This window comes from Armigeres subalbatus, chromosome 2 (genome assembly GCF_024139115.2).
Source record: "Armigeres subalbatus isolate Guangzhou_Male chromosome 2, GZ_Asu_2, whole genome shotgun sequence".
NCBI lineage: Eukaryota > Metazoa > Arthropoda > Insecta > Diptera > Culicidae > Armigeres > Armigeres subalbatus.
In genome coordinates, this window is record NC_085140.1 from 70,752,550 (window position 1) to 70,771,658 (window position 19,109).

Sequence of the window (19,109 nt, forward strand, 5' to 3'; positions counted from 1 at the left end):
TAACCGAATAGAACATTTGGCCGAATAGGACATTTGAAAAGATTCACACTGGTGAGATGAATACAAGTGAAACGTTTCACACCTCAATCCTTATTTCTCACTTCTCACTACTCACTTCTCAATTCTCACTTATTACAGTGAGCAGTAAGAAATCAGAAGTAAGTACACCCAACCAGCGGATGGCAGATTTTAATACAGTTCTGCATAAGAACCTTACAGAAACTGTATAATAATTGGGCATATACAATTTCGGAAGATTTTAATACAATTGTTGTATTGAAATAATACAGATTTGTATTATTTTAATACAATATTTGTATAAAAAACTTACAGTATTGTATATGCCCAGATCTTATACAATAATTGTCAGATTTGTTTTTTGGGTGTAGTCATTTCTCACTTCTCACTGTAAAAAGTCAGTAGTGCGACGTGAGAAAAGAGACATCTCACTACTTACTTTTCGCTTCTCACTGATTGCTGTGAGCAGAGAGAAATGAGAAGTGAGAAGTCGTTTCTCACTTCTCACTTTTTACAGTGAGAAGTGAAAAATGAAGAGTGAGAAGTAAGACGTCTCACTTCTCATTCTTCATTTATCACTTTTTACTGTGAAAAGTGAGTAGTGAGATGACTCACTGCTCACTTTGCACTACTCTCTTTTTACAGTGAAAAGTGAGAAATAGGAAGTGAGACGTCTGCGTGGGTCTGGTCACTAAGGCAGATAAGTTGTTTTGAAAATTTTGTATTCAAATGACCTATTTGGCCGAGTGTCCTGCTTTCGGCAAAATTGCCCTTCCCCAAAATCTTCAGTGACCGGAAGATATTGACTACATATAGTAAATTAATAAATTTAACGAAAGCAATGCATGTTTGCGATCTTCTGAACTTAAAAGTATGATATTTCATCTTCATTGGATTGTAAAGATCGTATTGTACAATAATAGAAGTTATCGTGAGAAATGTTTGTTTTGAAGTACCGGCACATAGCTCTAGGATGGTCAGCTTTCTTTTCATTCTCCATTAGGAAATAGACGTTTTCATAATTAAATCGACAATTATTAAACGATTAAGGCTCGTGTAAACTAATCGAAGGGGACTTTAATATCCTATCATAAATATGTTGGAACAAACAGCTAATCAATAATGCAACACAATTTTTTAAACAAAGAGTGTTATGCTCTTTACTAGAAAGTCATTTCCAGAGTCGTTCGTTGCTATACCCTTCATAGAGCGGTAAAAGGCCAAGAAAGGTAGCAAAACATTCACCCTAATGAGGGTGCCGCCGCTGCTCCCAACTGCTGACGACGGTCGTCCGATCTGACGGTTATGGTGATAATGCCAATATTTGTTATCATATTTCTCGCCTCCATTGCCACCAGAAAACAGTCATCTCCGGTGTTAATTGCAACATTCTTCCTTCTTCTTTCCAACAGCACCCAACGGCTACAAGGGACTCCTGCTCCGGTCCGAGGTCCTGTACCGATTGCAGCACTACCAAAGCGCACTTGCCGACGCCGACAACGCCCTCAAATGCCGTCCAACGTCGTACAAGGTCAGTATCCGTTCGTGTGTGGTGGGGGGGACGGTACACAGAATACCAGGAAGTGGGAAAATGTTTGCCGTGGCGTTTAAGTTTGTTCGCCAGAGAAATGTCGATCATTTGGGAGATGCCCTTTGGCATTCTCCCCTGACCCAGCTCGTACTTTATAAACTTCTGTAGGCGTTATATGGTTAGGTGCTTTCCAAAAAGTATAATTCAAATGTTTACGACCATGATGATGATGATGATTGTGGTGCCTCGAACGACTTCCTGGTAAACATGTTATTCTAAGTCAGACGAGTGAAATCTCCCACTCACTTGACCGCGACCGAGGGCAATTTTAATTTCATTATCGCACCGTGTGACAATAATAAGCAGATTTTATGCCAGTCGGCAGCAGCATATTGGGATTGGTTTAGGCAAAACGACCAAACGTACATGAAAATATAAAATTACCGTTGCTATCTTAACATGTAGGTATTGCATTTATTCAAATCGGCCGATTATTGACGCTAAATCGACAATTCTGTAATATTTCTGTATTGAAGGTAATAGAATGATTCGATATTCACATTTAGCAAAACAAGTTGAGCGACTTATTTATGGTATTTATGGTATTTATGGGTGTTCCATTCAAATTTGACCCCTCTGTTAAGAAAATGCACCCTTTGTGCCACCTTGTCGTTATGCCGGTGCCAGTATGCACACTTCACCGTTCATTCTAGAACAAACGGCTCTGGCCCTGTCGCTTGCAGTTGGCCGCGCCAGTAATTGATATCGTAATTGTTCTGCACTTGGGCGTAATGATTTCATCTCGAGTATCCATACAGCAACGGCGATGTGAAGTGGAGCGGCGGCGGCGTAAGTGCCTTGCTGAGTGGCAATGCCAGCCAGCAGCGCCAGCAACGCGAGCGTAAGTACCGTTACCTGAGACAGGTTGTTTGTCTCTTTCGAATGCCGCGAGAATTTCCGCCTTTCGTCGTCATCTGCAGGCAGGCAATCGCCATTGACGAGTAATGGCGTAGCAGCTGCTAAGCTGTGTATGCAAATTGAACTGCTGCTGCTAGATTGGACGTTAGAATAGAATTACCTGGTTTGTCGCCAGATTGCGTTATATAACTCATGGATGTTATATAAGAAAGCTTATTAGGGTATAATGAGATCAACTTACTGCAAAACATGAAATAAAAGCGTTTAGTTACAAAAATATATCTCTTGGTGTTTGGGGTTTAATGAACAGCTGTTGAAATTTCCGCTGGGTCATCCAGTTTAATCAAAGCCTGAACACAAGGGACGAAAAACTTGTTATATTTTTGACTATTTCTACACACTGTTTTGTGTTCATGAGCAATATTCGGCATCACTGAGTGTCATTGCTGAAATATCAAAACTGATTTTTGAGAGACAAAAGTCGCCTGTCAACTGATTTCAGTCGATTATTTGCTTCATTTTTGCTAAAGATCCATTTCTGGAGGATTTTTTGCATTATTAAAAATGTAATGAAAAAATGAATTTTCATGCACTTATTTGTAGCATACAAATAAACGCAACATTAAATGGATCTAACTGTTTTTTAATCGAAATTAATTTAAACTGTACTTGATAAAAAAATTCAGTCAAACTTAATTGAATAACAAATGTTAATTCGTTTGTTGAGAGCTGCAATTTTACACGTTGTTGAATTTTCAAAACTATTTGCTGTGCTTGACTTTCCGACAGATCATCTCCACTTAGAGTTATGGTCCTATTTGACGACTCTGCTAGTTGCAAGTCGAGTTAAGATTAATCAAAACCTTACATCTCGCATTGGTGTAGCGGCTGTGGTTCCCCATCATGACTTTCGGTAAAAAATCAGAAGGGTTGTGCACAAGACACGATCGCATGACGTAAACTTCGTAATCAATTCGGTGCATTCCATATTGAAGTGCTAATAGCCTATTACAACTTTCGGCTCCGAAAAGTTATTGCGTTATTACATGGATTTTCGGTTAGAATGCATTCAAATATTAAACAATAAATGCGCCCCCAGACCAAAGGGATTTGTTGCGATTCTATCTTGGATCGCATTTACGCTTCCATACCAACGGCAACACAATCGCAGTCGCCAAGCGATAGAATCGCGTCGCGATTGTCGCGTCGCTTGTATTTGGGGGAACCTTAAAGAGTAAATCTTCTTAAATCAGCTTCGTTAAAAAAAAATGCAATCCTTTTGAACGTTACTTGATGAAAAAATGCAATCTCCCGGTTCATGTCATGAAATCTATCCCTTTTCTCCCGATGATGATATTTTTTCCGCAATTATTCCCGTTTTTCTCAATTTGGTGGTCACACCTGCAGCGTGCTTAGGTACCATCCCATCAACACTCTTACCCAGCTTACTTCTCACTCTTTGAGAGACCCCACTGTCCAGCATCTTGAGCAACCCCATTCTTAATCCACGCTCACAATAATAGATAATACCCTAAAAGTAAGAAATTTTCAGTAATAGAAACGCACAATCTACTGGGTTTGAAAAGAATTAAATATTTCAGTAATTAAACGTTGGTAATCAATAGTTTCAATTTTGATCAATGGATTTAGAAAGTTGCTGGAAAGTTTCCAAGTCGATTGATATAAAAATGTCTGAAACCCACCGAAAAATAAAGGACCTATTATTTATTAGTGTTTGAAATTTCTCCTAATTTCATAAGGTCTTGAATTGAGGAAATTTTTATTTTAAACCCTTCCCCTTAGACATAGTATGTATCTGGGAGGGAGAACCAGATACTACACACGAAATCAATATAAAATTAAACGTCATGGCGCAAGCAAATTATCGATTAGAAAAACATATCAAAGCAAGCGACGCGCGAAATCACCCATTTTCGTTTTGCGTGTCATCGATGTTTTCGTTGATTTCTTCGAAGCGAGTTTAAGAAAACGTTCCGAGTGCGGGCAGTTTAAACATGAAGTGTCTCGTGAAATATTGCGGCCGGGCAGTGAGAAGTGTCTGGAATTTAGTTTTTTTTTTTGCTTCTTTACGGAGGAAATCACAAGATCCCGGTGGATCAAATTCTGCCGATTAAATCCGGATGTGGATATCAAGCCAAATTCCAGAATATGCAGTATGAATGAAACACGATTGTCGTGGTAGCAGCTTTCAATTAATAATGTTCGCGAATGCGTTTTTCATTTTTCAAGCGCATTTCAAAGAATCCTGTTAAAAGTGTGCGAAAAGACGGAAGTTGCAATGCAAAAATTCTCTTCCAACCGTTCATGCTTACACTGCGGATCCAGATTCGGACGACGATCACTTCACTGATTTTTTTTATATCTCGTCCTCTGTATTCCTTTCCGGCTCTTCAATATCACAATTACGCAAATTTTGTTACCGCAATTGCGGATTGGGTTGACATTGAAGAACGTGAATCAAGCGACGAAGAAAATAAATCAATGACCGATGGGCAAAGGGCATCAAAATAGCTTCCCGACAGAAATCTCTCGTCCCTACAGATACCACAGATGAATCTTACATGTAATATATAGAATAAATTATTGGGTTTCCAGAAAAGGATCTGAGAATCCCAATTGCAATAATTTTCCCGATCAGGAATGCATAACAAAATTATAACTCAATTCTATCAATTGTTGTTATTTAAAACAACGTGTGTTATAATTAGATAATTCGAAAAAAATGTGTCTTCGACCAGTTGTATTTCATATCATAATTATAGCAACATTAGTTATGTATATTTTTACAAAATAATTGCCTACATTTTTTGTAGACTTCGGAAAAAATCGGAGATAGGGGGAAAGATGGCTTTTGCAGGTTTTGTTCTATTATTGGCAGAGGAGTTTTTGTCGACCAAATTTTATGAAATTTGGCCACAATATTCTTTGATATGCAAAGTCAGTCATAAAAAAACCCCTGCCAATAATAGAACAAAACCTGCCAAAGCCGTCATTCCCCCTATTTACCTTCAGTATAACTTGAACCCGCTCGATATTAATACATAGCTGGACCAAAGTTAATTGCCTACATTATGGATGGAAATCCGGCGTGGTAGCGTACCAGATTTCTATCCGTGATGTAGGCAATTACCTTGAAAGTAGATTTTTGTACAGAAAAATTATATCAACGTTTATTATAATCACTTGTCATAAGACGAGTTAGTACAATCCCATTGAATTCCACCACTTAATTGTATCTTGACAGATACGTATTTCGACCTCAAATGTAAGGCCGTCTTCAGTGTCTCGTACTTGACTCGACTCGAGTCGACATTCCACTAAAAAGCTCAAAATAATTTTCTTATCAAAATGTTTATTATAATGTTGATATGAAGGTATCAACCTCTGTTTTAATTGTGTTACGGCTAGAGATATTTTTGATATATTTTTTGTTATTTTAACAACTAACCGGCCAAATTTATGACACATTTTGTTACAATACTTTTCTGAAATAAATAACTCCCCTTGTTATAATTTTGTTATGCATTATTGATCGGGTTGATAACTGTTAAATCCAATTTCGAGAAATATTTTCTAATTAAGATTGTCGCTGTCCGGAACATCTTTTGCTGGTGAGGATAGGGTGCTAAATGTCAATGAAGGAAGAATCCAACATGTTAAACAAAGATCGTTTCAAATATTGGGAGAGAATGTTCAATATATTTTTTTACTTTTTACGGTTTTCAAGCTAATCATCAGTCTCAATCAAGGCCGGATTTAGCCGGAAGTGGCCCCCGGGGCCGACGGTATGTGGGGGCCCCAAAATGTACAAAAAAGGTTGGTTTTGGTACATAAGATTTGTGGGGGCCCGGGGCCACGCCCCCAACGCCCTCCCTCCCCCTAAATCCGGCCCTGGTCTCAATACTCCCCGTTTGTTGAACATTTTCAGTTAGGTCTACGGTGACATTTCATGACAACTAAAGTTAGGTCTGCACTGACATTCACATTTTTCCTATCTGCATCTCCCTCTCAGGTATTTTATATGCATGTATGTATGTCCATTCTAACCAAAGGCTGGCAGTGATGTTATGGAAAAAAAAAAAAACTGACTGTTTTACCGTCAGATTTAGTTCGGGTGTTAGAATGTGCTAGCTCTACTGCAGCTCAAGTGACCAATTCAGACTGCCTGGTATTTCATAACCAGTCCGTGGTCACTTTTGCTTAAAATAAGCCCCTTCTGTTCATGCTACCATTATTATTTGGATAATGCACCCATGCAAAAATTTATCAATCCGGCACGTATGAAGTTTTAAAAATAAAGTCAGAATACAAACAAATCGAAACAATCTCACTAAATATTTGCATATCCGGAGGACTGAAACTTCACGAACGAATATATTAACTTGACATCCCGTCACAAACTATAGTTCCAAACAAACGGTGGCGCGTTTTTGCACATTTTGAAACTACTTTAGACGAAATCATGCTCAAATCTGAATCATCGGGGCTTCATGCATGAGCTAACTCGCTTGCGATTCTATAGGGAAAGCATCGCGCTTGAGTTTCTCGGCCAGAATCGCATCGCTTCGCTCGCTCACCGAAAAATGATTTCGCTCTCAAAAGCGTCAAAAGGCAATCACGACGGTGTATGTTTTGTTTATAAATGCATTTAGTAGTTAATTTAATGCATTCAACAATGAAGAACACGTAAAAATCATGCAATGATGCAAATCACGATTCGAATCATGAGCGATTTTCTGCGCCATGATTCTGATGAGATTTGACTCACGCATGATTTGAATCGCCGATGAGATTTGAGAATTTGAGGTTTTACCAACACTGGTCACATCTATCACGAAATGCTTAAAAACTTATATGAATGTTTAGGCCTGAATCAATCAGAAATTTCTCTCATATGACAAGGCCCATGAAAACGTTTCTATGGACTTTCTACTGCATGAAGCCACAATTCGTAAATTTATATACCTAATATTAAGCAAACATAATTGTATCGCAAACAAAAATCAGTTGAGTTAAACCTTCTATGCAAGAAACAAAAATGTTACATTCGTTGAAATCTTGATCGATGCACATGAACATTCTTCAGTAATTTGGAGTTCAGATCGATCAATAAAATCGTTGTTTTCGGTTGACCTAATGAAATCATGTGCATTACAGATGCAACTTTCCACAACTTAGTTATGTCGAATTCGTTTTTAAAAAGTTCCAACCTTCGGGTTCGCACTGTGTTGTTTCACGGTTTCGTACCGGGTTCACCAATACAACTGTACTTTAACTGTCAAAACCATGTGAGTGGGTGGGATTGGGCGGTATAAATAAGCAGAAGGGGAAAACGAAACTGTCTGTTATTCAAATAAAATGAGCGTTGAAATTTTTTCCGGAAATTTTGTTATATTTGTTATTGTAGTTTTAAATAAAATTAATCCGGTACTGTTGTCTAGATTCCGTTTTAAAAATAATTGTTAGGGAAGTTATTCATAAGTTCATTCAAGGTTTTCCTCACAGATTGTGTCCTAAATTAGGTCGGTGGATGGAATTAGTTTGGGAATTCCCCTTGAAACCCGTTCACAAAATCCGCTAATTGTCAGAAAAATATATTTGAGGAATACCGAATAGAATAAAGAATTCTATATGCAGACTTTCTTTTGAAATACTGCCAAAAACTCTTTCGTGCGTTTCAGAATTTAATTCCAGTAATTTTTTCTAGAATTCTTGTATGCATTCATTGGCGATATCTTTCAGGTATTCCTCCATATTTTTTTCTGAGAGATCTCTTCGAGATGAATTCCTTTGGAAATCTTCTAGGAATATCTTTAAATACTGTTCCAGGATTTTCTCTGAAAGTTGTTCCAGGAATTAATTTGGAGGAATTCCTCTGAAAGTTCTTTGAGGAATTCTTCCGGAAGTTCCTTTAGGAACTCCTCTGGAAGTTTATTGAGGAATTCCTCCGGAAGGTCTTTAAGGAATTCCTCCGGAAGTTAATCGATTGAGGAATTCTTCATCGATTGAGGAATTCTTCCGGAAGCTCCTTGAGGAATTCCTCTGGAAGTGGAGGTGCTCTTGCGGAAGTTCTTGAAGGAGTTCTATCGGAAGTTCTTCCAAGACATCCTCCAGGAATTGCCCCGGAAATCCTTCACGAGTTTCACCGGAAGCTAAAACTGAAATTCTTACGGAAGCTCCTTCAGGAAGCAGGAAGTTTTTCGAAGAGATTCCTGGATGAATTAATGGAGGTATTTCTTAATGAACTTTCGGAGAAATTCCTGAAGGAGCTTCCGGAGGAAATCCCGAAGGAACTTCTGGAGGAAATCCTTCAGGAACTTTTGGAGGAAATCCTGAAGAAACCTTCGGATGAATCCTTCCGGAAAGAATTCTCAAGGAACTTCCGGAGCAAAATGTTGTTATGTTTTCCATGTTGGACTATTGATAGATAAGGAATTTCAGAAGGAACTCCTAGCATTAAGGTAGCCTCGCACGGGATTATAGAATATAATTAAATACATATATCCGCCGCCCAAAAGTAAATTCCATTATCCGTAAAAATCAGTTCACGCACTTAATGCCATTTTTATTTATCATGATCTGATTAGTCAAGGCCAACGCACTGCCAGTGCACTGGATGTCCTGGATCATATGTTTCGAATCAAAACAAACACGATGCTACGCACACCAACATATAAAATGACAGATGGAACTGAAAATGTTTTTTTATTCAGGGTTCGGGTTGGCACTGACCCAGGTTTAAAAACGAATTCGACATTAGTGTCAAGCGGTTGAAGTTGCATTAAATTGACATACAAATGCCCATAAAAAACTATCGAAAGGATTGGCCGAGTGCGAGTATATGTTGAAACTGATTTGAGATCTTCAAATAGTTGAACCCTTGTTAGTTATTCATGGAATCATTTTCACTGACCACTGACTCGTGTTTTCTTTAAATTCTTGATTCAGGAAAAATGACATAAAACGAATATTTTCTAACCATTTTATTTTAAATCATGATTTCGTGTGTGTTACTTCTACGTGAAGTTAAACGATTTACAATGATATGGAAATGCTAATATCATCTTCCAAACTTGGACGTACATGTTCATGATAGCATTAGAGGCGAAAGTATAGAATTGATAGTTCCGTTAGGATACGGCAGGCATGAAGAATGTTTTTATAGAAGTCGATTTGAAAGCGAGCGGAGGGCAATATTTGTGATGGCACATATCACACGACCTTCCTTCTGCCAAGCTCCCGTATGAAGGGGAGGAAGAATATCAGTGTGGAAGCTGATATATCTCCACTGGCAAAAGGAAGGTGGTTTGACTTGCTCATATGCCATCGCGTGCGGAAGGATTTGCTATCGACGAGTACTGTCTCCAAATTTCTAATATGACATCAGCATTTAGTCGAATAGGATTTTTATTGCACAGTTCTGTTTTCTCATTGCGTCCGTCTCGTCGCAACCAACTTGGCTGCCTCGGAGAGAACAAAGCAGAGAAAGGCACTGCTGCTGTACCGTCGACCAATAACAGCTGAATTGATGGATGCCCCCCACCAAGGGGGTAGTACACTAAATCATGATTTCGTGTGTTACTTCTACGTGAAGTTAAACGATTTACAATGATATGGAAATGCTAATATCATCTTCCAAACTTGGACGTACATGTTCATGATAGCATTAGAGGCGAAAGTATAGAATTGATAGTTCCGTTAGGATACGGCAGGCATGAAGAATGTTTTTATAGAAGTCGATTTGAAAGCGAGCGGAGGGCAATATTTGTGATGGCACATATCACACGACCTTCCTTCTGCCAAGCTCCCGTATGAAGGGGAGGAAGAATATCAGTGTGGAAGCTGATATATCTCCACTGGCAAAAGGAAGGTGGTTTGACTTGCTCATATGCCATCGCGTGCGGAAGGATTTGCTATCGACGAGTACTGTCTCCAAATTTCTAATATGACATCAGCATTTAGTCGAATAGGATTTTTATTGCACAGTTCTGTTTTCTCATTGCGTCCGTCTCGTCGCAACCAACTTGGCTGCCTCGGAGAGAACAAAGCAGAGAAAGGCACTGCTGCTGTACCGTCGACCAATAACAGCTGAATTGATGGATGCCCCCACCAAGGGTAGTACACTAAATCATGATTTCGTGTGTGTTACTTCTACGTGAAGTTAAACGATTTACAATGATATGGAAATGCTAATATCATCTTCCAAACTTGGACGTACATGTTCATGATAGCATTAGAGGCGAAAGTATAGAATTGATAGTTCCGTTAGGATACGGCAGGCATGAAGAATGTTTTTATAGAAGTCGATTTGAAAGCGAGCGGAGGGCAATATTTGTGATGGCACATATCACACGACCTTCCTTCTGCCAAGCTCCCGTATGAAGGGGGAGGGAAGAATATCAGTGTGGAAGCTGATATATCTCCACTGGCAAAGGAAGGTGGTTTGACTTGCTCATATGCCATCGCGTGCGGAAGGATTTGCTATCGACGAGTACTGTCTCCAAATTTCTAATATGACATCAGCATTTAGTCGAATAGGATTTTTATTGCACAGTTCTGTTTTCTCATTGCGTCCGTCTCGTCGCAACCAACTTGGCTGCCTCGGAGAGAACAAAGCAGAGAAAGGCACTGCTGCTGTACCGTCGACCAATAACAGCTGAATAAGGTACCAGTCAAAACGATTAATGCAAGAGATGGCGTTTTTTCAATGGTAGTAAAATCGAAATTTCATCACTATTAGACTACTAATCAGTGCAAACTAAGTGCAGGAGACAATCTTTTCACCTCATACTTCATTCCTTATCACTACTTTCTTCAAAAACACCACCATTTTCCATAAATTTGCAAAATACTTGATTTTCCCATACATTTTATCGATTTCCAACTACCATTCTTCCATGAGCTCATGGTGAAAACTGTGAAAATCTCAGAACGTAGAGTAGCAGGCTTAACAACACAGATAGAAACGCCGGTATCGCCACTCAGTGACGAGTACCGTAAACATGGTGCACGGAAGGTTGTTGTCTACACTTTTTACGGCTGCTGCACCCTGGAAGTAAATGTCATCGAAGTAAACAGTCGGTCCCTTATTGATGGATGCCCCCACCAAGGGTAGTACACTAAATCATGATTTCGTGTGTGTTACTTCTACGTGAAGTTAAACGATTTACAATGGATATGGAAATGCTAATATCATCTTCCAAACTTGGACGTACATGTTCATGATAGCATTAGAGGCGAAAGTATAGAATTGATAGTTCCGTTAGGATACGGCAGGCATGAAGAATGTTTTTATAGAAGTCGATTTGAAAGCGAGCGGAGGGCAATATTTGTGATGGCACATATCACGACCTTCCTTCTGCCAAGCTCCCGTATGAAGGGGAGGAAGAATATCAGTGTGGAAGCTGATATATCTCCACTGGCAAAAGGAAGGTGGTTTGACTTAACTCATATGCCATCGCGTGCGGAAGGATTTGCTATCGACAGTACTGTCTCCAAATTTCTAATATGACATCAGCATTTAGTCAGAATAGGATTTTATTGCACAGTTCTGTTTTCTCATTGCGTCCGTCTCGTCGCAACCAACAGCTGCCTCGGAAGAACAAAGCAGAAAGGCACTGCTGCTGTACCGTCGACCAATAACAGCTGAATTGATGGATGCCCCCACCAAAGGGTAGTACACTAAATCATGATTTCGTGTGTGTTACTTCTACGTGAAGTTAAACGATTTACAATGATATGGAAATGCTAATATCATCTTCCAAACTTGGACGTACATGTTCATGATAGCATTAGAGGCGAAAGTATAGAATTGATAGTTCCGTTAGGATACGGCAGGCATGAAGAATGTTTTATAGAAGTCGATTTGAAAGCGAGCGGAGGGCAATATTTGGCGATGGCACATATCACGACCTTCCTTCTGCTAGCTCCGTATGAAGGGGAAGAATATCAGTGTGGAAGCTGATATATCTCACTGGCAGAAGGAAGGTCGTGTGACATCTTCACCATACGAAATTTGTTTGTATACCGCTGGAAAAAGGAAAAGGTGTGGCCTCAATTGTCATTGTTAGAAATAATGGCGCTCATCAAATTTTTGGATTTTTTTTTTAATTAACATTGTTTCGCAACATTCGTAACTGACGTTCATCGGATAAAATACATGAAAGTTTATCCTAGTTAATATCTTTTGAATAGATATGATTTGACAAATAACAACTCAACTATGATATGCGTTATTCTTATCAAAATTTTTCATATTTTCAGTGGGTTAAATGAACTTCGTTGACTTTCCACCATAATGAAAGTTTGTAAATAGACACCTGTTGTTAGCGATTTATTCGGTTTATTCATGGTTTAAAACAGCAGAACTATAAAGTGGACATTTAGTAATTCACTCGAACACGTACAATTTGATCAAAGTATTATAGTATAAGCAATATTCCTCCAGAGGAAAGTACAGACTACAGACTTTTGTTCTAATTTTGTTCACAATTTGCAATTTGGCGCGACATTCTTGCTATTACTTGCTATTTTTATTTATGCTAATATCATGGTAATTGTTTGGGTAAATCCCTTCTATGTTATATGTGTAAAAAAAGCCTAAAACATCTAGTTATGATTTTTGTTCCGAATTGCCATATATTCAGCGCACTGTGCGTCCCCTCACCCTCACGTCACGAGAAAATGATAGACTTAAATCGTTAATATCTCAGCTTCTTCTTGATGGATTTTTAATTTTGGACCATTCGATCGAGGAAGAGTCAACGCTTCAACGATCCTAATGTACACTGAAGTCGTTTTTATCCGATTTTTTACGTGGATCACTTTTTACGCGATTTTTTTTATCCGGCTTAGAATTACGCGGGTATTTAGGCCTGTTTTATTTATTTATGTTGTTTTAATTTATGCGGCACGTATCCTCCGCGTGAAAACCGACTTCAATGTGTTACACTGTATTGAAAAACTTTGCACCCATTTTTCTTACAACTAACTTTTTGTCACTTACAGCCCTTTGCGTTCGACTCCATCAATTACAAATCTAGACCATCATTAAAAAAGAGCGAAACAGTCAAAATGTATTCTGTCCTGTTCCTTGCTCAGACTTGGTGATCATCTTACCTCCTTCACGATAACTCTGCAAAATCTATCAATGTCATCGCGGTCCATTCATCAACATCATCAACAGCGTCAAATCGTCATAAAGCAAGCGAAGAAGAGTCAGTGGGTGGAATTACTGGACTCCGTAAATCGTTCACAATCGGCAGCTCAGCTGTGAAAAAAAAGTACCTTATCCATCTCGACCAGCAAAAGCGCACTTTTTCGAACCGCTCTGAAGTGGCCGATAGAAGTGGAGGCTCGTTTTGGTCTCATAAAAGCGTTCTGACAAATTTCGCTCTTGTATCCACACCAGAAACCTAACCTTGGAAAACTTCGTGATCCCCCCAGATGACCCTGGCTCCCTATTGAACCAATTTGTCTCCACCGAAAACTGACATTCGGGTAGCAGCAACTGCCCAGGAGTGGCAGCAAATCGTCAAGACCAGATACTATAGGATACCCTATGGGCATATTCTGAAGAAACTTTTGCTACTATCTAGGTTCCATTTCCTGGATAATTGAAAAGTGGCTGACCCTCCCGGAAGAAAGGAGACAGAGCTGTGTCGTTCCGATTCCGAAGAATAATGTCTCCCCTCACAGGACACTTCCAACTTCCATCTGAATTTCCGGGCCTCCTATTCCTGCAAGGTCACGGAGAGATTGGTGAATGGTGATTCGCCGTCTAAGGTTGCTGAAACGATTGAAGCCGAAGAGTTTCGTCCCATCAATATGTTGCACACAGTAGAGAAAATTTTAGAAATTGTTATGAAAGGCCAGCTGCTTATGCATTTAAATAGAACAATTGGGATACCGGGAAGGTCGGGAATTTCGGGTTCTGCATACAATTTGTTTGAAAGCTATTTGTCTGACAGTGACAGAACTCAACGGACTGCTTTTAAGGATTCTGTAACTTGTAGCATCATGGATTCCATTACCTTCTGGAACAATTCAAGTGCACGCACAACTCACTCAGAACATTAAGCGTTAGTATCTATTCATAGATTTGTTTAAAACAAGAAATTGAAAATTCAAATAAAACCCTAAGTTATATGGCAACTTTTATTAATTAAACAATTTATTGCATAAAAATCAAACAACAAAATCTACCTGAACAGACCATGTTTGTTTATAAAAGTAGTTATCGGCCAGAACTTTTCGAAGATCTCTTATTGGTTATACGCGTCCTAAATATCCATCTTGGAGAAACCAACTGATGCATTGTCCGAGCTCAATAGGTCATCCACCAGCTGAAGTGGGTGCGTCTCCATCAGAAGAGCCTTGTTTGTCTGTCGCATATCGCATATCGGGAAATGTTGGAAGCTGACTGGGCTGCCGACAACATGCGCTTCCACTAGGAGTACTACTTCGCGGGACTAGGGGATGTTCTTCGGGGTACCGACCTATTCTTCCTATACATCTCCAAGGCGTTCAATCGCACCTGGACGTCCTTAGTACTCCATCAACTTGCCGAATGGAGATATTCGGGCAACTTCCTTGCTTATATTTGCAATTTACTCACTGTTCTCATAGGGAATGATAAATCAAGGTCTTTCTTCTTGGTCGTCATGAACATCTTTATTTCGATGACATCCTGTTTGTGGTTACCGAGGGTTTAAGAGACAGCCAATAAGCGTGTATTCTGTTCATAACCCAACGGCGAGTATCCTATTCCCAATCCAACTGGAAGATTGTTAAGGTGCTAGGAGTGTCCATTGACAGAGGTCTAACCTTCTTGCCTCTTTTCCAATCCGTGAAAACCATCTGTCGTCAGAATTTCTTCCGGTCTCCTCCCGTCTACACCACCCGAGCCTGACTGCGCCACGGCACACAGTGGGACCGATTCCAAAAAAGACGGTCAAAAATGTTAGATGTGAATAGCATGGTCTAGCAGGCCACATATTAGGATATTTCATTGAATATATGGTTCATCTTCTCGGCATCACCGACTCGTAAGCCAGAATTCCACTACGAAAAATGTATTCCATTAGAAGAAACATATTTGGAACAGGTTTTGTTTCGTTCCTAAACAAAGTAAAGCTGTAGAGGCGTAAATCGTAATTTGATGTTACGGCTCATGTGATGAAACTCATGATCTTTCTAAACAGTAAGTTTGGAAAATTAGAAATATGGGATAAAATAAAATCCACTCCCGAACATGACATGACTTGATAGTTTGTCCTACTTTCTTTAATACCGTCACTTCTCTACATCTCGATATTGCAGAGAACATCGAGATAAAGAAAGATCGAGGAATGAAAAAAAAATGAAATGGATAGGAGAGATACGTATAAAATGCACCGGTTGGGTGAAATGCGCCACCACGTTTTCTTGGTTATTAACCCAAATTTTGTCTCAAAATCGTAAGTGGCTGAAACCAATAACATTTGCAAGCCGTTACACAAAAAAATACTTTGTCAAAAACTCTTTGTTTAATTTTTTTAATGTTGTTTTGACTTTTTCCGATGCAATTTCATTGTTTACGTCAACAATGCTTTTTCTTCATATACAAAAAACATTTTCTCCTTTTTTAATTAGTCTAAAATATTGACTACCTTAAACTTGACCACCTGACACTAATCTTTTGCAAAAGAGTGTGACTATTTCAGTGAAAAATATTGGAATATTTTGATTATCATTTTTGGGTGGCGCATATTGCCCAGCGTCGTTCATTTTAAATGAAAATGCACTATTTTGGAATAAAATCGTTTTCTTGTAATATTGTTGGTTTTTCTTAAAAATTGTTGGACCATGTAATGACTGTTATGCTAGATTAGATTCAGATGAAATCATCATTAAATTGAGAGATTTGCTTAGGGGCGCATATTGACCATCCTGACTAGATCGAAAAAAGTTTGTTGCTGTGAAAAACGACAACAAAACAAATATCCTTCCTTGTTTTTGATGTGTTTGTTGTTGTCCCAAGGTGGTCTAGTAGCCTAGAAATTTGAATATACCGTTTGGACTCAAATTCCGAACACACGCCATTCGGGCTATTTGCGTTATTTTCTCCATAAAAGCATGAATACGTTTGTAATCTTGATCCTCAGTACGGAAAACCAATGAAAGTTTCAGTTTTGTGACGCTAAAACGCCACATTGAGGCTGTTCGGCCACATTGAGAGTTGACGTAAAGTCAATGTCAACTTCTCTCCACGAACAGCCTAGATAGCCGTGTGGTGTCGGCAGCTAGTTATCTGGCTAAGAATAACATTACGGATTGCCTGTTCCAGTGTTAAAAGTCCACCATACAGGTGACCCCTAAGTCTCGGTGTGATGCGGCGTTATGCTTACCGTGCCTACGAATGAATGGTTAGGGGGTCTAATAAGAACCTAACCGCAAACGAAGCCTGTGAAGCACCAGGGCCCCCTTCACAGTATTTTAACCCTCGCTGCGCTAACCGGAGCTATGGCGTAGTTGACTTTTTACTTCTCCGAGATAATCGGCTACTCTTATTCAACCTCATCGTGAGGTTAAATAAGAGTAGGGTTATGAATATGTGTTTTAATTAGTTTTCAACAAATTGTCACCTATATGGATTCGCATTTTGAGTTTTTTACAATGTGCTTTGTGTATGTTACCTATATGGATTCGCATTATACGTTTTTTCCCAGTGTACTCTGTGTCTCGTCCTTGACGTTTGGCTTCGGCTACTCTTGTTCAATCTCAACGTGAGGTTAAATAAGAGTGGGGTTATGAATATGTGTTTTACTTAGTTTTCAACAAATTGTCACCTATATGGATTCGCATTATGCGTTTTTCACAGTGTACTCTGTGTCTCGTCTTTGACGTTCGGCTTGTTCAATCTCAACGTGAGTGTGGGGTTATGAATATGTGTTTTACTTAGTTTTTCAACAAACTTCCACCTATATGGATTCGCATGATGCATTTTTTTACAATGTGCTTTGTGTATGTTACCTATATGGATTCGCATTATGCGCTTTTCACAGTGTACTCTGTGTTTCGTCTTTGACGTTCGGCTTCAGCTACTCTTGTTTAATCTCAACTTGAGGTTGAATTAGGGTGGTCTAACCGGTAGTACCGAAAACGGTAATACCGGTATTACCGGCCAATTTTGGGTACCGAAAATACCGGTATTAGAGACGGAAAATACCGGTATTTTCGGTATTGATAGTTTTGCTGTCAGTATAAAAAATCTGACTTTTTCTTCAATGAACATTGTTGATATCGTCCAGAATTGTATGAATGAAATGTATGAAATTTTGAAAACGGTACAAGAAGTAGTTTTTCTCTTCCGTAGATCACCTATGAAAAACGATTTTCTGCAAAAATATGTCCGTCCTGGATTCGGAAAAGAATTTGAATTAGTGGCTGATGCCAAGGCACGCTGAAATAATTCAAGCCTCGAACATATTCAAGCTGTTGTGGAACTACTGCTCTGTAAGTTTTGCACTCTATATGAAGCCGACGTGGCGTTCCAATTTACGTTGGAACTATTATCAAATCAAACCACAGATATTTTCGCCACTATTTCGAAGCGTTTATAGAATGAATCCAAGAGAGACGATCCAAATACGCCGATCTTTTGCTTTTTGAATAATTCTGCCGTGAAGCAATTGATCCGAAACGATTGTGACATTTCCTTCAAGACATCTAGAGCTACTTTGATTAGGCAAGCGGATGGGATCTTGAAGCGTCTAATCATTCCTGATGCGATCGTCGAAGATGAGACAACGATCACACCTGACAATCGGTACGAAGAAGATGCCTCTATGTATGATTTTTCTGGTTTTAGAACAACTTGTGAAGAGACTGTAAGCAAAGCAAAACACTTGCGTTACTGGAGGCTCATACGTTGACGCCGGGATCCTTGCATACAATCCGTAAGGAATTTTCCTATTATGAATCGGCAGGGATTACGGGCAAGTATTCAACACTGATTTTCGAAGGTCTTGGAACCATTCGTCCTACTTCGGTTGAACCAGAGATGGCATTTTCAGTAGTTGGCAACATTGCTAACAAAATCCAATACGGATTGGGAGATGAGTCGCTCAGTATGTAATGTCTACTTAAGTTTCACTTTGCCCAGCTCAACAAGCAATGATTTTAACATTTGAAGTTTGTCAACAAATAATGTTTTTCATCCAGAAGTCCAAATCAAACGTTTTTCTTTTACTACCTGAAATTTTCACAAAAACCGGTATTCTACCGGTATTACCGGTATTGGCTCCATCAAACACCGAAAACCGGTATTTGACAAAAATGGCCAATACCGACCACCCTAGGTTGAATAAGGGTAGGATTATGAATCTTTTTTACTTAGTTTTTCAACAAATTTTTACCTATATGGATTCGCATTATGCGTTTTTTTTTACAATGTACTTTGTGTTTGTCACCTATATGGATTCGTATTATGCGTTTTTCAAAGTGTACTCTGTGTTTCGTCTTTGATGTTTGGCTTCAGCTACTCTTGTTTAATCTCAACTTGAGGTTGAATAAGGATGGGATTATGAATATGTTTTTTTTTACTTAGTTTTTTTCAACAAATTGTCACCTATATGGATTC

At 39.1% G+C, this 19,109-nt stretch overlaps 1 protein-coding gene across 4 annotated transcripts in view; it reads left to right on the forward strand.

Annotated features, from left to right (window-relative positions):
• The window catches only part of LOC134208960 (LON peptidase N-terminal domain and RING finger protein 1), a 240,212-nt gene that overhangs the window by 193,602 nt on the left and 27,501 nt on the right, over positions 1-19,109 (forward strand). For all 4 annotated transcript variants that reach the window (XM_062684931.1, XM_062684933.1, XM_062684930.1 and 1 more), the window contains exon 3: positions 1,431-1,549. In XM_062684931.1, the coding sequence (XP_062540915.1) occupies positions 1,431-1,549 (119 nt within the window). The remainder of the gene's footprint in view (positions 1-1,430; positions 1,550-19,109) is intronic.